The sequence below is a fragment of the Triturus cristatus genome, chromosome 6 (genome assembly GCF_964204655.1).
Source record: "Triturus cristatus chromosome 6, aTriCri1.1, whole genome shotgun sequence".
NCBI lineage: Eukaryota > Metazoa > Chordata > Amphibia > Caudata > Salamandridae > Triturus > Triturus cristatus.
Window position 1 is genome coordinate 1,352,895,321 of NC_140589.1, and position 24,539 is coordinate 1,352,919,859.

The following is a 24,539-nucleotide window of genomic DNA, read 5'->3' on the forward strand; positions in this document are numbered from 1 at the left end:
GTGCCTCATCCGAAGACTTGGACTGGTGCAGCAAAGTCGAAGAGCACTTTGACTTCTTGGACCATTTGTGGGACTTACCGACGATGTCTTAGAATGCGATGACGACTGACAAGAACGGCTCCGCAAGTGTGCCGGGCACTTCCTCGCAACTAAGAGCTGGAGCGTGGTGGAGGTGTCTGTAGTTGGGTGACCAGGAGCTCCATGAAGTGCCCCCACACCACCTTAGGGTTCATCGTTTGACAGTCAGGGTAAGCCTTGAAGTTGTGGCCTGGCTCCAGCCACCAGAGACAGACCAGGTAGGAGTTTATCACAGACATCCGCCTGTGGCAGGATCTACAGTGTTAAACTCTCAGGTTTTTTAGGTGACATCATTTAGCACATTGGAAGCTTAGCTCAAAAAGAATTTCAGCACAAAAAGGAGTCCAAAAAAGGGACTGAGGTACCTCTCTCTGGATCTATCCTGATGGAAGGGAAAGAAAAAAACTGATGCCAGAGCACTAGGGTGGCACCTATATACGCACCACGCACATCACACCCAGCGAGGACGATGCAGGCGATGAGTTGATTTTTGCCATCTATCAGCTTGCCGAGGTACTGCTCAAGATTTTCCAGATCCAGTCTGATGCCTGGGGAATATTCTAAAGAAAAGAATCTATGTATGTATGTAATGACTGTGTTAGTGGGTGCATATGCACAACAAAACAAACCAGCCTCAAAATGAATTTTGAGAAAAACAAGATAATGGAATCAGAAAACGTAAATAGAACTTACAGATGTTAAGTTGACCTAGAGATAGCAAAGGATGTGAAATAGGCATCGGCTTTAATACCAAGCTATGATGAACCCCCTTGCATAACACAAAAAAAGGCTAAAATTTATTATCTATTTTTAGAAATGTATAAACGGTACGCCATTAGGAAGTGATAAAATATTTATTTACATTACAAAAAGTACAAATACATGCTTTCCATATATATATATAAAAGCAAGTTGCTGAGAACTATAGTAAAACATTTCAATTCAATGCTTTTTCTGGACTTAATAGTTTATAGTATGTTACAAATACCTCTAATCCATTCAGAGCACTAATCTATACCTTGATCAGTGAAAATGACACATTCCCAGAGAGCACTGTTCAATAGCGAGTATATACAAACAAATTTCTCAACACAGCGGCCTCAAACATACACCTATTTATACAGTCTGCCAGCCTCATCAGTACATTATTAATCCATGTAAAAATGTTTGCATCAGTGCAAATGAATTACTAACAACTCTTAAATTGTCACCTTCCTCAGAATGCGGGATATCACAGTAATAGTATGCATTTTCATAATTTTCTACCAGTTTTAATCTGCATACACTTTAACATGGTGAAAACTATACAGGGAAAAAGGTTGTGTGTGATAAATTTGTACTTTTTAACCCTGCGAAGAATCTTTGTGGTACCAAGCACTATACACAATTATCGATTGTAGTACCAAGCACTAAACAAAACAAGTACTGATATAATGGTAATTATTTTATTTTTGCTACTTTATTAACCACTCAAATATGAGTGGTTTGTATCCCATAAAATGCACGTAGGAAAACAATAACTATGAAGGGTGATTTTGTGCTAAATGTAAGTAAAAATGCCTTGTCTTCATTACACAATAAAATGATACATTCACACTGTGGGTTTCTCCTGGTTCACAAACCACAGAGCCTTTCAAGTCTTGCGAGTTATTGCAGCACAGAATGAATGACATGTAGTCTTGCAATGCACTGAAGGTTAAACCATGTCCTAAATGAAAAATAAACTTAACACAATCAATACAGCCTACAGGGGAGATCTACCTGTCTTCCAGGCCCATAATCAAATTTGCATTTTTTTCAGAATGGAATCACCTGCTATCATTGCCGATGCTTTGAGAGCATCACAGTATACATAAGATAGACATATTGCTTGCAACTCCATTGTGGTCAACATGTCGGAGACATCTTTTCTCTCTTGCATTACTGCAGCCAGGTTATTAAAATATTAAACAAAAGACTGCTATTTATATGCAGCATATATTCCTGTGCATAAGGACAGATTTAATGCTGCACAGGTGCTTTTCAGTGCGGATTGTGTCTTTTTATCCACTGTATCTGAAGCAGAGTACGGTCTTCTAGGCTGACCAACGTTTTCCCTGCCAGGTTTGCCAACACTGAATCAATTTCCACATTGTGAGGGAGAAATGAATCTACATCTTCCAGTACGTACATTTTTTGCATGAATCTAGGTACTCTGAGATGGTCTAGATCTTTCTACTTTTATAAGATAAGGGTCTTAATGTTGTCATGAACTGGGAAGAGCTGGCCATGAAGGCCCTGCAAATTGGGGAAACTAAGATGATTCATCTTCTATCAATTTATTTACTGAAAACCCCAGATTATGTCTGAGATGTGACATAATCTGGTCAATATTGTCTTTCTTACATATTTCCCCTTCATAGAAGCACCAGCAGTCTCTGGTGAAGAAGAATTTGAAGATGGAGAATTATTTCCATTTCTATGGCGCAGCATTTTTCTTCTTTTGTCTCTCCTTCTAACGCTTTTTGTACAACGGGCACATCTGGGTCCACTGTCACAGATTTGGCTGACGAGGAAGATCTCCTGGCTCTACAAAACCTTAATGCCTTTCCTCATTTGAAGAAAGCAGTTCATGGTGCTTACGCTTTTCAGTTCTCTTTCTCTCCACAGTCACCAAGAGTAATGAAAAGAAAATCCTCACGCTTGTTAAACAGTGACCAGGGCTAGCATGTGACTACAAGTTCACTAATTATAGGCTGACATGAACCGTAGTCAATCCAGGGGATAATCTTCGTATTCACTTCTAGTGACTGGATAGAAGGGTCTTCAGGAAATGCTTGAAACTGTTCTCCTTAGTTTGGCCAGGCACTAAGGGTCCCAGAAGAAAATACTATGCTGCAGGCCAGGTATCTGCTCATAGCAATAATAGTAAATTTATATATATATCTGTGTTAATTGTTACTAGTTTGTAATTGAGTAATTGCGTATTTCAAATTAGAGACCAGAACCAAATTCCAAGTTTTCAGAGTGAGAGTCTTCATTCTTAACATTAGGTCACTAATGACTATTAAACCGCAGTATTAAATAGTACAACATGCTAAAAACATGGTCTCCACACTGCAACTACAGTGTGGAGACAAGCACCTGATGGGAGTGCAGCATTTTTATGCCATTTCCCCTTGATCCACGTTGTGGAGAAAAAGCCAGAACTCCATGCACCAGCCCCTTTGAGCCGGTGCATTGAGAGTTTGTTCTGGATCCTTTCCACTTCGGCGCCTGAAGCAGTGGCCGACCTGACCTGCAGTGTCCATCTCACTGCCGAACACCCTACTTCATGGGCCACCCAAACCTCTCCAAATGCTGGACTGGAAAAAAAATGGCAGCCTTTCCTTAAATCTTGATTACTGATTTTTGCTTGTGATTGTCCAATTATAAAAGGATACATGTTTCTCAGGGACAGAGGATAGAACAGGAAGTATTGATCAAGGGACATCCCCTTTGTAGGGGAAGGGAGGTCTCTTCCAGTTTTAGGTCATAAAGATTGAAGAAAAAACTAGAGGTACAGGTCTATGAGAGGAGGCAATCTCCTAATGAATTAATGACTGTAAGGGAAAGGTTAATAAGAGGGCAATGGAATTTTCAATGGATTCATTCAGTCTTGAATGAGCTACCATCCAGTGTTAACAATGTGTAACCTTTGTAAAAATATATTCTAAAAAAATGTGGATATACCAAAATTCTCCACAGCAAGATCTACTAAATGTTGATGAGTGCTACTTTAAGTTCATGAATTTTCTTCTCAGAAGAACATAAACCAATACAGTTTTGAGCTTCCAGGTACGGCTTTATGTAATCTTGATCAGTGGGAAACTATTTCTACTGATTAAGAAACCTTTTCTCTCCCTTGATATACTCTCCAAGGGATCACATTGGTAAATATAATGCCAAGCACCGTACGATGAAGGAAATAGACAGAAAAAGCCTAGCCCAACTGAGTCACATGCCAAACTATAGTACTGAGTACTGAGTGAGGGTAGGAGAGAAAAGGGCATTACTTTATTGCTAGTTTTTTAATTTAAAGGTATGTCTATGATGCAAAAAGAGTACACCGTGAAACGGTCATATAGTAGGGTGTGATGGAGGATATACTTGGTATGGCTTTCAATTTTACAAACAACTGTGATAAGGGCAGATGTTTTAGAGGCATGGAGACATAAAAGAATACCTCATGAGAAAGAAAATATGTTTGCTATTGTCTCCCTGTATCCACTGTTACCGAATGGCCAGTGGTACCCATTTAAAATGAGATTTATTGCCAGTTATTGCATTTTCAGAACTCTATGCAGTCCTGGAAAGTATGGTGATTGAGCTGCTCCAATTAATCTGCTTTCCAAGAGACATGTCATTCATTTACTAAATTACATTGACTTTACAATGACATAGTCATTACATTTGCTAAGATTGGGCTTGCTTTACAGCAAACAATAGATAATTCACAAAAATGAATTACAAATATGTTATTCCTGCAAAACATATATTCACAAAATACAGGAGCTTGTACAATGTAAAAACACACTGATGTAGAAAATTTTGTTTGAAAGACTACCTGTTACATTGCATTGCAGCGAGGTCATAGGTCAGGATAGAAGCACTGGTCTATGGCAATGTAGCATCCACAAATATTTTCCCAAAAAACTCCTAACTATGTTAAATGCTTCTCCTACCTCATACATAACTTTTTAATTTTGTAAAGTATTATTAGGTTTCTGTCTATGATTCAATTACATTAGCCATCACAACAAGTTAAATTATTTTTATGAACAATTTGTGGATTTTCGTACTACACATTTAGTCCACACTGAAGCAATTCTTGTTGAGTATGGTAATGGTCAATGGAATGATTTGTCTTCTTTCACCAGCTGTTGGTAATTTTTCAAATGCAAATGATTTTTACAGAACTCTTGCCTCCCCCATCAGACCAAGGGTAAAATGGGTTACATCAAGTGGGTCACCACATATCAAATGTCGCTGGAGAGCCTCCTCTAAAGATAGATTGAGGCAATCATTTCATAGGTCCTTCTGCATTTAGGATAAATATGACCAACGCAAGAAGGAATTTTTAGAGTAAAGAATATCAAAGCAACCTTTGAAGCAACAGTCAGATCTGTAACATGCACCCATGTTATTGGGTTAGATCTGAAAAAATGCATTCAAGAACTAAGTTGTTCATTAGGCAACATTATCTCAGTATAACCTAAAGGTCTGTTTTCCACACCAACAGTCCCCTGATCTTCTGAAGAACTGGTGTCAAGTGAAGTTCTATATAGTGACATACTAAAGATTTAGGACACTCATTTGAAGGGGTTTGATCCAAATTTGGTCACTAGTTCAAAAGTTAAATATTAATACAGAATGTTTCCCATTGACAACAATAAATCAAGTACATCTCTGTTGGTGGTAGATGCAACCATTTTGCTGAGTTTTTTGTACAGAAGATCTTTATGCTCTGAGGAAACACCCAGGAGGACATGCATAGGAGGCATATAATATAACTAAAAAAGAGTATTTCCATTGAATGACTTCTCTAGCGTTACAGATTGATTTGTCAAAGATATATCATGGATGTGTGCTACTGCCTACCTAGAATGCACTATTCCTGCTTAGACTAATAAACTGCATTATGGCCTTTATCCCTCCTGGCAATCAATTATTCCATTACCAGCAAGAGCACGCTTTTGTGACAACCCAAATATTTGCAATAGTGCCAAATATTTGGCTTTCAGGGCCTTACAATTCGGACTGTTGGAGAGTTACACAGAAAGCCACTCTGCAGGTGACAGCAGATGCTCCCTCAGCTCCTAGAGGTAGTCGTTGTTCGCTGGTTCTGTTGCAGCTCTTCGCAGCCGTTAATACCAACAATCATCATAATAACACCATGACCTTGAGAGGCCTACATATTTTGGTGCAAGCTCACATACAACTTCTTGTCATTATTCACTAATTTATCTACAAGTCTTGAAGGATTCTGACTTGAAGTTGGTGCCATAATGGGTTCTGTAATGCTTTGTACACTCCTCCATGTTATTTGTATATACCCTATATCAGCTGAAAGGCATGGCAGTGCACCAGTATGCCAATGATGTACATTAACCACCTGCAGCAGTGTGTGGAAGTAAGAGAGTGCTCGCTTGCACAGAACAACTCAAGCTTAGGCTCCACAAAGGCACAATTCTTGCTGTTTGTGTGAATCTATGTACTCTCCTTGAGCAGGCTTGGTTTCAGGCTCTAATGCTGAGAGGAACATCACTAAGTGAAGTCACACTATTCTATCCTGGATCTGCATTAAACACCAACAAATTTGTCAAAGTGATTACCAAAGCAGGTAATTACCAACAATATCCGTTAACTAACAATGAGCAGTTCGTTCCATCTAAAAAATCCACTAAATGTATCCAGGTTCTTTTGTAGTCAATGATAGATAACGCAATTGGAAGCTCTGTAACCAGATATGAATAGTAGGTGATGTTTCAGTGGTTTTGTAGTATATCCAGTTTGAAAGAGAGGAGATAAACTAGTGGTCAATGCTTGGAGACCAGCCATTCTGGAGATCATAGGCCATCAACGATCCTCTGTGCTGCTTTATCTGTAATACAACACTGGGCTTTGTTTCCGAAGGAAAAGCTTCAGATCCTAAAGTTTAACAGATCAGTAATGGAAGACTGAAATATCTTACTAACAGGATTAGGTATCAATATAATGTCAAATACATAAATACACAAAATGGTACCAGTTCCTATGGTGGGCAGTCCCAAAGTGGTGAACTGCTGAGGGGTTGGGAAAATAATGGTGATTGTAAAGGTTCGCGGTGATGTCTAACGTGTAGGCCAGATACTCCTGGGTGGTTTTCCAAGTGCCCTCACACACCCTTGCGGGTGCAAAGCATCATCATCGGGCGTTGCTCCTCGTGGGGGTGGCGCTGCAGTCCCTCACGGGCCCTTCAGGAGGGCTCTCTGTCGGAGATCTTTTTACTGGAGTAGCCGTAGTTGTGTGTGCGGGTGTGTGGGGATGGTGGGTGATGTGGTGAGGCTAAAAAGACCTGTAGGAACCCCAAACGGTTTATTAATGGGTCCTGCGGGTCTGGTTAAAATCTAACGGGGAGTGGTGCCTAAGTAGCACTCTAAAAAAGTAGGGGAAAGGTAGATAGTTCTGTTACTCTCGACCCGTATGTGATAAAGTTAGAGTGAGAGTGAGAACGTGAGGTGGGTGGTCAACATGTTTCGCGCTTCCCAGCGGTCCCTAACGGATCCGTAGCGCTTCGTCAGGACCAAAAGGAAAGTGGTAACAAAATTTGATATAGGTCAGAATGTATCCTATATGTCCATAGTTAAGGGATCACGTTTTATTCGAGTCCCTATGAGCGAACCTAAAAGGAAAGGGAGGAGAAAAAAGGGGACAGGGAGACAAAAAAAGGGGGAGGCAAAATGAAGTGGTCAACAACATCTCCAGGGGGCGTAATACATATCCCTGGTATCAAAACAAGTCGGTGCGGAGAAATACTCGCATAATGGTTGTGCCACATGCCAGGGGAGGGGGGCGGATGCAAGAAAGACTGGTGGTTCTATCAACTCTGTCGGTATACGGGTCACGCAAGCTAAATCAGTGCGGGACACATGCATTATAGAAAGCTCCACAGTGCAAAGTTTTATATCAATATAATGTCACCACAAAGGCTACTATGTACAATAAATGTACATTACCAGTTTAATTTCCTTCCTAATTGCACTTAGCTATATTCATAGTGTAGTTACTAGAAATAGGGCATTGTCACTGTGGAAATGTATGTTTTCTACAATATAGCTTGAACAGTTCTATATCTACATATTGACTAAAATATCATTACAGTGACTGAATTAAATCATTGCTAAGCATCAAATGACAGCTTGTTGGACGTAAAAAAGAAACTAAAGAACTATTGTTCTGAAAAGTACACTGGTCACAGATTTGTTGTCTTTGTCTGCAAGGTTCTGTAAATGCATCGGAAGGCTTTTTCATTGTTGAAATTTGATAATGTGTGGAAATTAGTTTACATTTCCCCATGTAAGATGAACAGTACTCCAACACTTACAAGTGGTGTAGGTGCTTCGATCAACACAATAATAAAATAAATAAAAAAATGAACATGAATGAGTCCATAGACTGTAGAAAATGACCCGCTTTGTAGTCTATGCTATGAATTTGTCAATTTACCAATGATTTCTTACAAAACACTACTTTTGTGGATGTAAAACATCCGATATGTCTGATAAATTCTGCAGAAATGCTTCATAATCTGAGATTGTGGCGAAACTGTGTTCTTCTATTGAGCTGTTATGAGGGTAATGTTCCTCAGCTTGAGCACTTTCCATACCAAAATAATTTAATTGAGTACTATTCTGATTATGTTGCAGATGAACAACAGTAGGTTTTGACTCACTGAGGAGGTCACTGTTCTGGAAGTTGAAGTCCATCTGACCGAAGTTGCAGGCCTGTCCAGAAAGCGAACCTGAGCTGAGTGGAGCTGGTGCCGTTGCTTCCATCATAGTGTCAAGCGGCATTTGGAGAACTTGATTATCATGCTCATTTAGCGCTGGTGCAGGAGGATATACTACGTTTTCCATGTTTTGGCTAACATACCGAAGGTTGCTAATCTGGATATTATCATTGCATGGAGCTGCAATATTAATGACATTCATGGCACATTCTTGTTTTGTTATACTGTTGTCAGAGCCCTGGAACATACTTGTCTGCGACGAGGAAGATGCACCAAACCCATTAGAACCAATGTTATCCTTGTTGATGGGCTCAGTAGGAAGATCTAAACACCTCAAAAGATCTTCAGATAGTGTGGGTAGGCTACTTTGTTGGCTGAATTGAAGGATAGCTGTATGTCCTGATGGACGCATGCTAATAGTGCCAACAGAGGTATTCTTTGTATTTCTTTGTGCAGCTGAATATTGTGAAGACCAACTTGGAGCCATGGTCACACTTTGGAGTTGTGGGACCACTGACTGTCCTTCTGAAGCAGGAAAAGAACTTGTGCTGGAATCTCTCATTGCGTGGTAAGATGGTATGTTGGTAGTTCCAAAAGATGTTCCAGGCATTTGTCTCACACATGTTGACTGTGGAAATACATTAGGAGGTTCTGGAAAAGGGCACAGAAAACAAATAAAGATGTATAATTCAAAATATGTATGTTATCAATTGTACAATATACTTTATTATAGATCGTCGTAGCTCTTCAGAATTCTAGTTAGTACATAATTTCCAGCAATAAAGAGATACATGTATGAATATACTTAACAATAATTAATTTAAAATACATTAACACATTTTACTTCTTCCTGGATGTCAGTCAGAACTGAAAAAACTTCAGGCCCTCCATTACATAAGAATTCAGCACCCAGTTTTCCTTCCTTTCTGTACTTTGCTGCTCATCACTCCACTGAACCACAAAGAGCAAATGTATGAGTGGAGGGGTCCTGTGCTATACTTCCAGCACAGAACCTGCCTGGCCCTCTTCCTTCATGTGGCAGACATTCCAGGGAGTCCCCACACCTAAATGAGTCTGAGCAGACTGACAAATCTGCCTCACAGTGACCAACAAAATGCAGCTCTTTCTTAAGTGTGATGTATAGCTTTGCAGCGGGTTTTGTACTGGATATTACGCATTTGAAGAAGATGGTTGATAAAGCTGGATGAGATTTGTGTGGGCTATTCCCTGTTGCATATCCAGCAGGCTTTCTTCTGGTGTTGACGTTGCATAAGCCCCTTACCTTTCAAAAAACATATTTTATGTGTATTGTAAGATGGAAACTAAATATTAATATAGAAAAAGTAAGCACATGATTGGTACAAAGATGTTGCATGTTGCATGTTTGCTCTTTACCGGAAGCTGCTGTTCTCCTAAAAAGTACCAATTCTGGCTCGCCGCTTGACCCTATGCCTGCCAAAATTGCTGCTACTCTGTCAGCTTCGCTCGCCAGTCCTATTTGTGCTATCCTTAATAAGTCATTGAAGGATGGTGTCCTTGCGGCTGAGTGGAAGGCAGCCCAGGTCGTTCCCATTAAGAAAAATGCAAAGCTGTCACCTGAGGACTTTACCAACTACAGACCCATTTCTTTACTCCCCCTCCTCAGTAAACTCCTAGAAAAACACATCAACAAACATCTTTCCATGTTTATTGAATCTTCCCTATGCTTGGATGAATCACAATCAGGTTTCTGTCCAAAACATAGTACGGAGACTACATTAGTGGAGGTCATAGACAACATCAGAATGGCAGCAGATAAGGGTCAGGCAGTGATATTGGTCCTGCTTGACCTGTCTGCTGCCTTTGACACCATATCTCATCAGGTCCTCATCACCCGACTTGAGGAGATGGGTATTAGAGGTAAAGCGCTAAGTTGGCGGACTGATTTTCTGACCAACAGGACGCAAACTGTCAATCTTGGTCCCTATAGCTCGTCAACCACCGGTATCAGCAAGGGGGTTCCTCAGGGCTCTTGTTTGAGCCCTACATTGTTTAACATCTATGTTGCCCCCTTGGCTGGATACCTCAGACGGCTTGGGTTTGACCCCATATCCTATGCCGATGATACGCAACTTCTGATGTCTTTCGACAAGGCTAGTCCACTTACCCTGGACTTGTTTTCTGAGGGCATGAAAGGAGTTGCGCATTGGATGAGGGAAAAATTTTTACAACTAAATTCTGATAAAACAGAAATCATGTTGTTTGGAGAGGCAAAACTAAGATGGTCCCCTAGCTGGTGGCCAGAGGAATTGGGCTCTGCCCCGTCCCCTAAAGATGTTGTAAAGAACTTGGGTGTGCGCCTGGACAATGATCTTACTCTTGAAGAACATGTTAACAGTACCGCCAACACCTGCTTCCACACTCTCCGCATGTTGCGTAGGGTCTGCCCCTTTCTTCCTATAACAACCCGTAAATCCCTGGTCCAATCATTGATTGTCAGCAGATTGGACTACTGCAATGCTTTGCTAATTGCAGCTAAAGAAAAATCTTTACACAAACTGCAGGTGGTTCAGAACACCGCTGCCCGATTAGTAAACAACGCACTTCCCAGGACCCCGTCTGCCCCTCTGCTTCACGAACTCCATTGGCTCCCCATCAAAAAGAGAGTCAGATTCAAAATCTGTTGCATGGTTTTTAAATCCCTGCACAACTCGGGTCCCGGCTATTTTGCTCGGAAACTTGTTAGATATACTCCTACTAGATTACTGAGATCCAGCCAACTTGCATATCTGCAAACCCCTCGCATTAAATTGGCCCGGATGGGAGGTAAGGCGTTCTCCTATCTGGCACCCCGCTATTGGAATCTCCTCCCATTACATCTTCGTCAATGTACCAACCTAGGGGTCTTTAGGAAATCACTGAAAACACATCTTTTCTAATCGCACTTTCCTCAGTGGTCAATCAGCAGTCTAAAGCGCAGAGATACCCCGTATGGGGTGATTCGGGCGCTATATAAAACCCGTAAATAAATAAATTCAAAAGCCTGTTAGGGTAGGGGAAGACTGGTACCCACAAACTCCAAAGCTGTGCTGCCACCACGGCCATCAGTTTCATGAACACCCAAGAGGTGCTGGTGAGTCCAGAACACAGAGAACAGGAAATGCTCCTTTCCCACCATGAACCACAGGTAGCGCCGATGGGCCTGCAGGGCAGGAATGTGGAAATCGGCGTCCTGCAGGTCCAACACCACCATCGAGTCTCTTGCATCCAGGGCAGACAAGACCTGAGCCAGGGTGAGCATATTGAATTTCTCTTTTCAGTGGAAGAGTTTGAGAAAGCACAAATCTAAAATGGGCCAAAGACTTCCATCCTTCTTGGGCACCTGATCGTAGCAGCAATAGCAACCACATCTAACTTCTGTCGCCAGCAACCTCTCTATTGCCCCTTTGTTCAAAATGTCTAGCACTTCCTGCAGCGAAATGGAGAGATGGTCCTCCATGAGTCATTGGGTAGATTGTGGAATGTACAGTGGAGACAAAAGGAAGAGCATAGTGTAAAACCTGTGAACAATTTAAAGAACCCACCTGTTCGATTTGATCGCTTGCCAACTGTGATATGATCTGTGGATTCAGCCTTCCACCAGGGTGCTGTAGCCCTGTAAAGGTAGACTAAGGAAGTTTTGCAAGGTTGGGGGGGGGGGGGGGTGTTAAACCAGGTAGCCCGCTGACCTTGGCTGATGGAGGAGGTGGGCACACTGGCCTGGCCTCTCCCGCAAAACTGTTGGTTACCGTTGGGTTACCTCCTGCTGGGGTGGGATAGGCCGATAGTAGGGAATGCCTCATCCGAAGCCACAAAAGGAATGGTGGAAATTCTACTGCTGGTGAGTCTGGGTAGAAAGGTCCACAGAGCAAGCAGTAGCCCTTCGCGTGTTGAAGCGCTCAAGGTTAGAGTCAGGCTTTTTCCCTTAACAAGCAAGTCCCATCAAACGGCATGTCCACTAGCGAGGATTTGACGTTCCCCAGGCCAGAGTCAGGCTTTTTCCCTTAACAAGCAAGTGCCATCAAATGGCATATCAACCAGTGAGGACTCAACGTTTCCCAAGAACCCAGTTGACTGTACCCAGACATGGCAGCAAATGGTGAAACTTATGCCTATAATTGATCCAATAGAATTGGTGGTGTCCAGGCCACAACGAATTGTGAACTTGGCCGCATTATGACTCTCCTGAATTGCATGTAAAAGGGCAGGACAAATGTCTTCCAGAACACCGAGGAGAACTTGTGCCCAGAGTACCAAAACAGGAGACATTAACTGAACCGAGTGCCAAACTGACTGAGGAGAATAACCTTGTCCCAAATGTCTCAACTCTCTTGGATTCCCTAGACAAAAAGTCCAGGTAGCCCAGAGTAGGACAGTGGCGACTGGCAATCTGATGGCTAACTGGAGGACTAGCACAAGGCTTAGACCAAGTCTCTAAGAGGGTATCTGTCAAGGCCTCATTGAATGGGAGGAAAGATTCTGAAGCAGTCTGGCCAGGCTGCAGGACTTCGGTCAGTGCATTTGTTTTCACCTCCATGGTGTGGAGGTCAAAAACCTCCACTTCCCTATGTATAACCATGGTGTAGGAGGCTGATCCTTCTTGGTTCTGGAGGAGAGACAAAGGCTGTTTCTGATGAAGTGTCCATCCCACAACCGTCTTGCAAGTCATATCATCTGTATAGGGCTGAGCGAATTCATCACCCTGGCCGCCATCATTATCAGAATCCATCCGAAAAAGGAGTGTAGAGATGTTGCCTGCTTTGTGGTGAAGCTAATTCCAAGAACATGGTTGGATTCTTCTTGCGAAATCAGTTGAAGTCGGATCGACCTGGGAAAGGACAATGGGAGCTATCTATTCTGGTGGGGAAGTCGGCATTGGCATCGATGTACCCTGGCCTGGCATGGTAGTGGGCACCGGGGGGTGGTATCGGTACTGGGTCGGAGGGCAAAAGCGGCTCAGACGGTCCAGCTGGTGTAAAGGGCAAACCTGCTGGCGGTAATCCAGGAGGAGTGCCTCTCTGCGGCATGGGGCCCAAAGACGTGCCAGAGGGAGTCAGCAGAGATCCGATGCATAGCTGTGCGGAACTCTTTGATCTGGCGCGGTGTGGCTGAATACCCCAGATACTCGGTTTGTGCCAGAACCAGCTGCAGAATCGGCTCTGAAGTCAGTCGACTTCGAGAGCGGAACTGTTGGACCGCCCATGTGCTTCATCAGAGAAGTCTGTTTGCATCATCTATGTGCTGCATTAGGAGAGTGGGAATGCAAGAAGTAGCAAAACTCCCCTTCAACTTCGTACGCTTCTTGGGCTTACCACCGGGTTTGAGAGCGAAACAAAAACGGCCTCTGGAGCAGCTCAGTGAATAGGACCTTGTATGGGAGTAAACCTTAGTGCGAGACTTGGAGCATTGCTGTCGCTACTTCTTCTTATGCTTGGAGAGGTAAAGTTTCACATTGTGTTCTCTGATGGCTTTTGGGTTCATCGATGTGCAGTCTCTACAGGTCATGGAGTTGCAGCTCGTTGCCAGATACACAGATACACCCGATAGGGATCTGTCAGACATCTGTTTGCAACAGTATCTAAAGAGCTTAAAACCCATCGTTTAAGGAGGTGACATCCCTTGCACATTGGAGAATTTGTATAAAACGGCAGTAAAATTGTCTCTGGATCCCATTTATTATCGAGGCAAGAAAGGAACTGACGTTAGCACACAGGAGTGGCCCCTATATAGCCCCAAATGTAATTTCCGAAGCAGAAAGACATCAGTGCGGAGCCACAATGTGCCACCTTCCAGTGTGCAGAGGTAGATCCAGTCTGATGCCTGGGGAACTTCCAAAAGGAGAGCAATCTGCAGCTAAAGCTTCTATCACAACTCCATCTCTTTGCTTCCTCCTATGGCATCAGAGTGCTTGTGACCCCCTATTGGCTACTTCACTAACCAGTAAAATCTGATGGCAACATCATCCATTGGGAGAACCTAGGGACTGATAAATATCAATGGTACTTACCAACATGGGAATGCATGAAAGCAGTAATCAAAGTGTAGCAAACCTAAAAAGATAGATAACTAAGGGGTTGATATAGGTTTGAAAGATGTGAGAGAGCTGCTGAAAAATGACCAATATCCTGTCCTACTATTCACAGTGTATACAATTGGAGGATGTCCCATCAAACTTATTTAGAGTGTATACCATTTTATATACTCTAACTAGGACAGATTGGCTCCTGCCAATTGTTGGCAGATGCGCAACATCACCTAAGCCTAAATCAAACCTATAGTCATTTGGAAGAACCTTGGGATATAGGAAAATAGTAAACTAAGGTCTAGCCAAGTTGTGATAACATTGTGGTAACTTTAGGTCTTGCACTATAGATTATGCCCTCTGTAAAACCACGAATTTTGGCAGATGTCCAAGATACACCAAATCTATATCAATATCTTAGTTATCTTTGCCCTTTTAGGTTGGCTAGACCTTAGTACAGTACTGTTTTCATACATTCCATAGCTGTTCCAGAAAAAATGAAAAAAATGTCTGTGGCTAATGAGTATAATAGTTGGTAGATGCCAGTAGTATTAGTTGGTCAATGTCAATGGTATTGATTAATATGATTTCCTGTCTGCTCAATTTAGAGTACGTTTGATTTTCTACATCGGTCTAATCTAAATCAAACCCTAAATTCTTTAATGATTAATGTGGAGAAGCGCAATAAGGTGCTGAGTCAAAGAAAAACTGCTAGAAGAACCTGCTAACAAAAACTGCAACTGACCACAATTCAGTGTGAATCCCATAATGAGTAACAGATATTTACTGTGTCATGGCCCACACTGAAACGTGCATATTTAAGACATTTGATTTGTCTGTCTGCCAAGGATTCAGCCACACTCTAGTTGGATGCAGAAGCATGTTGCTTGTATAACAAAGATCAACTGTTTTGTATGTTCTGCAAATAGTCAATTGTATTAATTTGCCCATTCTTATAAGATACACAAGATGGAAGGATGATTCTTGTGTTTAGAAATGTTTTCAAACTGAACCCACAAGTAATTCGTTTTATAAAACTACTATGAAAGAACCAATCAAACAGACCCATGGTAGAAGACAGCCAGCGTGTGAAAACTATTTTCAGATTTTGAGATAGGTTGTACAAGAAAGTGAGCTGGACGATATAAATGCCAACTTTATAGTGGTAAACTTGGGCATATGAACATCGCTCGTTGGCCCGAACAACATGGAGTAGAATTCATGACTAAGGAAAGTAAAACATTGTTCTAGATCCTTGCAAAAATGATACCGAAAGTGATCTACCAATTGACATGTGAATAGACAACAAATATTCTAAAGGAATGAACTGGATGTAATGAAGGAACAAAGACTGATTTAGTAATAGCACTGGATGCAAACACCCTAAGATTCAGTCTGAGGATTCCAAGATTCACATCTGATGACTGTTCCATTACATACTGTATAATGGCTCACCTCTGTCAACTATAAGATTACACAGAATTAAGAAATCTGCAGCTAGACTACTCCTACAAGTAGAGCCACAAGTACACATATTTACTGGCATGAGTTCCCTATACTGGCTACCAGTTGAAAGAAGATCCACCTTCAAGCTGCTTTGTATCACACACAAAGAAATACATAGCAAAGGACCACTCTTCATCAGGAAGAAAATCAACAAATACATACAACAAAGGAGCCTTCAACAAGAGTTACGCAGCACAAGGGCGGTGGTGGCAGGAAACCATGTAGTGATTAGTAGGAGGGAACAGGTCATTTTTAACCTGTGTCACAAGGAGTGGGGTCTACAGGCTCACTCACTTTTAAAGTTCTGCTCCTGTGTTCTTAACTCACACCCTTGGCCTACATCAGGTTGGTGTGCGTGCATATTAAAAGCATATGCTTGATGTATGTGTGCCTGTGAGTGCTACAGTACATGGAGGATACAGTACTAAGCAGTGTGTGTATGCTGTACACATGCACTGGTGTGTGTCTGTGGATGGTACAGTCAATGGACTGCCCTACGTTCCATTTTGGGAGACACATGCCTGCATGGTGAAATATGGAGAGGAGGTAGAAAGATCCACCCTGACAGAGTTGTGTATTGCTGCATTCCTGTAGGTTGGGTGGAACACACACCGGCGAGGGAAGAACTAGACCCCCCTGTACACTTTAAAGGGTGCTCTTTGATTCAGTGAGCAGTCACAAGGAAGAGGCCTTGACACATCTCAGGAAGGAGATAGGACTGAAGGTGTGAACTACAGTCACTCCCATGGCCTGTGTTGTGGGACTATCTGCTTTGGCGACATTCCTGCTATGACAGACTGCTTTTCAAGAGGAACAGGGAGCAGAGGAGTGGGTACTTCAAAAGAAGCAGAACTCAAACATAAAACTTCAAAGACTCTGATCCTAAAGCACATTTGGTGTCTGGAAATGGACTATTAGAAGAAGGGGAGGTTGAGAACCCAAACATTGTCATCTGCTAAGCAGCCAGAAGGGCTGTGTGAGAAGGAGACTCTCTGCAAGTTTTCTGCCTGTGACCAGGACTGGACAGAAATTTGCAGCCATTAATTAGCTGCACATTGTGCCAGGGATGGGATAGCCCCCATGCCCACTGAACAAAGGAGGGAGCCCACACCTCTGAAGCCAACACAGGAGGGGGATCCTCTTTGAGGTTTGGTGGAAAAGGCCCCAGCTATATCAGGGAGGAGTGGAGCTGAGACTCCCAGAGGAGATGTGACCAGTGACTTATTGATTATGCCACCTTGAAGTGTCCCAGCATGCTGTGCAGGAGGGTAGGAAGGGGGCAGAGAGGTGATGTGGCACCCCATGATTGGCCACGGATGCCTAGCTTCTAGAACTCTCCGCCTACCACTTTAAAATAAATTGCACAAGGGGAAAGAGTGTACTTTTTGTTGGAGCTGGACATTGTAATTGGAGGCAGCAGCCAAGGGCAACAGAAAGGAGGATCCCGCTGATACCCGTGTGGACTAAGGACTATGCCTAACCGTTGACTCAAGACTGGACCAGGGAAGCAGGTCCCCATACACCCCCTAAGGACTAGTTGGGGAAGGACTGGACTTCTGTGCCAAGGAAAAGAGAAGCACCAGAGGAGAAAAAGGAGAAAGCTGGAGCAGGGAGCATGTGGAACCAGCCCCTTGCAAAGTGTGCCTAAGGAAAAGGCTCTGGATAGCTAGGGCTCACCACCAAGAACAAAATGAGCTCAAAATCATGCAAAACAACCCAACGGGCACCAAAATATCCAAGAGAGAAGGATTTGACCTTTGACTCCCCAGCGGGGACAAGGAGCACGTGGAGCTCCTGTGCCAATGCCCAAGAAACCCCCGGGGAGCGGCATGGCCGACGTAAGGAGACTTTTAAAGTTATAATCTTATCAGAGGGTATGTATGGGGCTCTCTTCCCAGAGCTCCAGAGGCCTGGGTATCATAACCCCCGGGCTAACGTTTTCAGCGGGGGTCCCAGGACACCATCTCCGGGCACACACCACAAGGAGAAATCAGGGTAGGGCTTTCACCCATCCCCCACCAAGATCCCAAGAAAGCAGCCTGGGACACCAACTCCAGGCATCCAATCCCGCCAAGGAAGGGGGAGCGCCTTCACCCTCCCCTGAGTAGAGGAGGGGGGGGCCTGTAACCCCATTCCTAGTCCCAGGGATCCACAGGGGAGCGCTGCTGCACTTCCCTAGATGTGGTGGGCCAGCCTTCTTCCCCATACCCATGTCTGGGGTAAGTGGACGGCCACCACAAGGAGAACTCCCTGCAGGACTGGACAGGGGAGAAGAGTGCTGCCAGCTCCTGCGCCAGCAGCAAAGGAGATTAGTTGTCGGATGGGGAGCCCACTGGAGGTGGGCTCCCCAACTTCCCCCAATGGAAAAAGACATGAGGGGGGCCAAGAGCAACCAGGCACCCCCAAGAGAAAACAAATGAAAATAAAAAAAAGGTGGCTGCGCGGAAGCAGGGAAAAAATGTGTCCAGAGACAGAAATTAAATATTCGCACACTAGAAGGAAGTGCCCTATAATGCCCTGCGGGGCTTAGCTCCAGGCAAAGTTTTTCTACCAATGTGTTTTGATAGCACGGAGGGAAATATGTATGAAATGGAGAGACCCTCTGCCCCCTAAGTTGGGAGATTGGGTTAAAGCAGTTTCTAAAATGGCCCGTCTGAACCAGGGAGGAGGAAAATTGCCTTGATATCTGGCTGGCCTTTATATTGTGGTGTAAAGGTTTGGGATTCGAATAACCCCTCGTGGTCCAATGATTACACCAAGTCACCAACAATGGTGCAGGTCTGGATTGGTTCACAGACCAAAGCGAATGCAGTGGCCGCATAGATCAGAAGGGCGGCTCTATAAGAATTGCAGACACATATTTGGTGATATGAGGATAAAACATTTTTTTTTAAAGTTAGGCATCAGTAGATTCATACTGAAATATTATTGAAAGAACATGACAACCAAACCCTAGAGCAGTCCAGCAATACACTTCCACTTCGATAGCTTTATTTCGGTCGATGACCATAAAAGCACAGATAAAATATGTACATACACATAAAATACATAAATAATTCAGCACTTAGGATAAAAAGTTATTAAACAGCAGTTATCAAAGAAGCAATAACAGACAATTAAATTCTGTTAATATTAAAAATAATTAGATGGTTAATTTATCAAGGCAGACCTTCTTCTCCACATACCATATAAGAAGCGGGAAACAGAGAACACAATTGGGGGGAAAGTGTCATAGCGTAAAATCCTGCAGGCTTGTGCACAATGCTTTAGTCCCAAATTTCTGCACAATGGCACAAGCCAGGCTCTACGTATTTCGTTGTAGGCGATGCAGAAAAATAAAACATGAACAAGGTCTTCTTTGGTTTTATTACAGACAGGGCAAGCCCCCGCTCCTCTTCCCGTCCACTTGCAAGTCAATTCCCCAATTGGGAGGCAACCATACCTTAGTTGGATATATAATTTCTTTGCTCTGGGAGGCTGAATCAAATCTAGGAACTCCTCCCTGCTAGGAATCAATTTTATTTGCAGGAATTCCATAGTCAGCCTACCCATAGATGATAGGCGGTATAGTTGGTCCAGATTATACTGTCTAACTAGAGCTAGCAACTCCGTTCTCTTTACCGCCATGCAACCTTCCTCTGGAGTCTCCCATAATTGGGAAAGGCCAATCTGATACGGCCTTAATATGGGATAGCCAAGGTATATTCTTACTCTTCAGCTGATCCCAAATTGCTGAGAACTTGGCTCTATAATCATCGAGCTCTGGTGCTGTCCACAACCTTCTCCAATACAGGAGGGGTCTGCTCATCAGGAGTTCAGAAATAGGCTCTAGGTCTAGATCTAATCTCAGAGGTATCAGCGGGGTGCTCTGGGGAAGCCCTATCAAATTTCTAGTAAATGTGTGTTCGACCTTGGAAAGGGCCAATACACGGGTATGGCCCCAGAGCTCTGCGCCGTACATTGCAGCGGGTCTAGCTTGGGCTTTATATATTTCGAGACCGGGGGAGACTGGTTTAAATAGCGTTTTTCTTTGGAATTTATTTATACCCCCCGCTATCTGTGCGAGCCTCAGGGCAGATTTAACCACCTGTGGGCCCCAGCCAAAATCTTCAGTCAGGGTAACACCCAGGTAGACAAAAGTGCCAACCCTTTCTAGTGCGATGCCATTTAGGACTGGGCAGGGGCGGGTGCGCTTCGGGGGGCCAAAGATCATAAACTTTGTCTTTTCTAAATTGATCTCAAGCCCCCGCGAAGCGCAGAATGTTACAAAGCCATCCAATACCCTCTGGATGCCTGTAGAGGTTCGAGACAGCAGTAGAGTGTCATCTGCGAACATCAGGGCAGGCACCCGTCCAGATGACAACCGAGGGACATCGCTATTCTTAACCTTATCTAGCTCACCCACCAGGCCGTTGATGTAGAGGCTAAAGAGAGTGGGGGCCAGGGCGCAGCCCTGACGTACTCCTCTAGTAACGGGGAAACGGTCTGAAAGTTCTCCATTTTTCCCACAGCGACCTCCCACCCATCCCCCCAAACAACCACCAATACAAACACTGACACCAGATAAAGAAGTATTCACCTGTTACACACTAGCGCTACCTCAAACACTACCATTCAAACAGAGCACTAACCAACTCAACTATATGCAAACTGAATAAAACGCACAACAAACAATCACAGACATTCTGTCTCCTGTACCACACACCTGTCAAATGTACCAATGTGTACAGAATGACAACTCAGGTGAAGCCTGTGACTATCATCCACAACACTCAGGCGAAACCTGTGACTATCACCCACAAAACCACGTGATACTACACTTTACCACATTTTCACTCAACCGGGGTATTTCACCTTGTAACATCTAGCCACATGGTACTTCTCTTTTCCCACATCACACTGATGGGGTACTCACCCATGCAATTTCTCATGACAGGGTAATACTCTTCCTCAACTTACTACACCACAGGGTACTCCCCGATGCAACATCTCACAACAAGGTACTTCTCCAGTGCAACATCTCACAACAAGATACTTCTCTTCCCCAACTTAGCACACAATGGGTTACTACTCCATGCAACTCATCAAAACAGGGTACTACACTTTCCCAACTTCACTTACCATTGGGTACTCTCCCATAAAACCTCTAGCGATAGGTTACTGCTGTTTCCCCAATTTGCACCTATACACAAACCTATATACACATATCTATCTCTTGCAATGGGTTATTTCTCTTCCCACTTCTGCGACACTTGGTCACGAACAACTAGCATGTATATCTACACATCAACACGCAGATGATTACTATACCCGTTTCCCCAAACTGCTAACTAGACTTCATGTTAGTAAATGCTAACGCAGTACTTCCAAAACAACCTACAGGTGGGTAATTTACATTTCCCAATTTCGCTAGCAGCACTAACCATTCCGAACACCACATCAAACTGCTATTACCAAAACAGCAGTTCTCTCACATTAAACCTGATGCATGCATCAAAACCAAGATGTGCATGGAACATATCAAAACGTTAAGAATTACAAACTATTGTTTCACCACCTAATGAACCTCACAGTTAGTCAAAAACAAGGCACATTTATTTATAGAAGCACATAGAAGAATACCAAATAAGCCCATTCACTCACTGACTGAATGTCATATTTTAACTTGAGCGCCGGGCAGGCGATGTTTCAACTTCCCATAAATTCAGTCCACACTTGAACACCACAGTTTCCTTTCTATCTACAATGTTCTTGGAAACAGTCCTACTTCTCTTTCTAAATTAACCAGGATGAGTTGGGTAGCCTTTCTTTATGTATCCACCTTTAACCCAATCAAACATCAGCTAACTATCCTCCTTCATGAAGTCAAGTTCTACAAATCCAGCGCCTCCACTCCAACACCCAAATCTGGAATCAAAGGCATTGTGAGGCTCTCTTTTGAGCAAGTTGAGCTGCTATGCACCCATACACCACCCCCTTCTTCCATCTGCGACTGTCATGCAGGAGAGGAAAGTTTCATCTACCTGGTGCTAGGCATTGTCACAAGACCTTTGTTCCTCGCCTTGACCACAGAGCTAGAAGGCACTGCATCATCTCCTCTGGTCAATCTGCACTGGGTACCATAAAATATGCAGAATACGCACATGAATCTACAAAGCACTCAAGAAGCCTGTGCCACAGTCAACTTATTTAACAAATCATACTTCATACAAGAGTCTGGAGCTATTCAAGTAGTAGGTATGTTCTTTATGCCCTGTTAGGCCCTTAAGTTACAGCAGCAGGTTGAGTCTGTCAAGGCTTCATCCAACTGTCACTATCTCCTAGTTTCCACTCCACACAACACATCAACATTTTGTTACATCATTCACTATCAGCGTTCCAGGCACACGCTCAGAAATAGAGGGAATGGGGACACAAAGGATACTACATACCACTTGGATAAAAATGTTTCTACTGAAAACAGTATTGACCTTTAATTATATTCACAATCATCTCTTTAAGTTTGTTTCGTAGTTTAAAACATTTCTTTTTAGAAAACCCAACCCTGTAACATAAACTTTCACTGTAGCCCAAATCCTACCAATTCTACCATTAAACTAATTCTTACCTCACCCAAACTAGCTCCTAACACTATAGTCAGTTTACCCAAGCCTTCTTCATAATCCACACTCTCCTCTCTCACCTTATCCTTAGCATTTACCATGGGCCTGGACACAGGTTTTGACCACTTGCACCCACTGCTTTCCAACGCCCCAGAAGTGTGTAACTCTAAGGACCTCACCACTTGGCTAAGAGAGTGGTCGACAATTGGAGAAAAAAACCTGGGTATGCAGGAATGCTCATCCCTACCCGACAATGCCCCTGTTAGGTAAGACCATGTTGTCACACAACTTACATAGTTAAGACTTTTTTTTATAACAATCCATTAGAGACAAGTGTGAAATTGGGACAGATACCTACTCGTATCCCAACCTGGGAATTCCAAACTGCTTGAATGGACAATAGTCACCCGTCTTGTGCCCCTGGCCACAGCGTAACTATCCGAGATATGCCTCCTGGGCTTTGCCCTGGCAGTGGGTGCAGTGTAAAGGAGCAGGATCCAAGCAATCATTTCCCCCCTGAGGCCGAAGGAGCCAATGACATGTGAAAGGTACAAGCAACTCAATGTATTGAATGCTTGTTCGAGATCAAGAGCTATGCAGACTAAGTCGGGCCAGTCAGTGGGGCCTCGTCCAGGAATTAGTAAAGTTGTGGGATGTTAAGGGACATATTTCAACCTGGGATGAAGCCATTTTGGTCTGCATGTATCAGTATTGGAAGCAAAAGGAAGAATCTAACAGCTAAGATTTTTTAAAGTATTTTGTAATCAGTGTTTAGTATGGAAAGTGGACTAGAAGAGGACCAGCTCAGAGGAACCCGCTCAGGTTTAGGGATGGAAATGACCATTGCTTCAATTCTTATGATAGGGAGGTGTCCTTGTGCCTCATTGTAAAGCTTGAGTAGCCTAGGCACTAAGGTCATTTCATAAACTGCATAAAATTCAATTAGTAGACCACGGAGCCAGGTGTTTATACCTGGCCAGGGAAAGAATGGCTTGCCTAACTGCTTGTTCTGATATTGGGGTTACCAGGGCCTCTGTCACCTCTCACGGTATTTGGGGATAGGAGTGTCGGTTAAGAAATTATCTGTGGTTGAGACCAGTGTGTCTAGGACTGCAGAGTATAAATGGGCGTATTATTCCCTGAATGCTTCATTAATTACACTCTGTGTATGGACCAACGTCCCTCCTTGGGTTCTAATAGCAGAAATAGTGTGTTGGGGGAATGAATAAGCTATGCCAGTAAACTGCCAGTTTTAGTTCCCTCAGCATGGACTTTTTCTGCAAAAGCAGCATGGACAAGGCACCATTGTCGCTCTAACAAGGCAGCATTGGTTGCTTGTCCCTCTGTAAGGTAGGTCAACTGTGTTGGATCGTTGGTGACCGCTCGCTTGAGGCCATTTTTTTTAAGCTCTTTTCCTAGGGTTTCTCGGATTCCAATAGTATCAGTGATTCAATACCCCGGATTACTGACTTAAAGGCCTCCCACTCAGATAGTGGGGAGGATGCAGTGTTCTAATTGACTTGAAATTAATTGTTTGCTGTTTGTCTGAATTCCGCTTCAATAAAAAGGGTGATCCTGCCTCCCTCAGCTAATATGATCGTTATATTTTAAGAAAATGGACTCCCTCCTAATTGATATTATTTGGAGCGGCAGCCAGCGAAGAATCAGCCTATCCAAACTACGACAACCACCTAGCCAGGGAGGAGTAGATGCTCTTTGACTTCTGTGGTTACTTCTTTGAGGCAAAATGACAAAGGGTGACCAACTGGATGGCAGGACACCACCTGGCGAGACACAAGTGGAC

The 24,539-nt window shown here is 43.4% G+C and overlaps 1 protein-coding gene across 2 annotated transcripts in view; it reads right to left on the minus strand.

The window, feature by feature from the left end:
* Positions 1–913: 913 nt before the first annotated feature.
* Positions 914–24,539, minus strand: part of REL (REL proto-oncogene, NF-kB subunit) — a 275,373-nt gene continuing 251,747 nt past the window's right edge. For both annotated transcript variants that reach the window (XM_085612360.1, XM_085612361.1), the window contains one exon: positions 914–9,238. In XM_085612360.1, the coding sequence (XP_085468486.1) occupies positions 8,325–9,238 (914 nt within the window). In that variant the 3' untranslated portion in view covers positions 914–8,324. The remainder of the gene's footprint in view (positions 9,239–24,539) is intronic.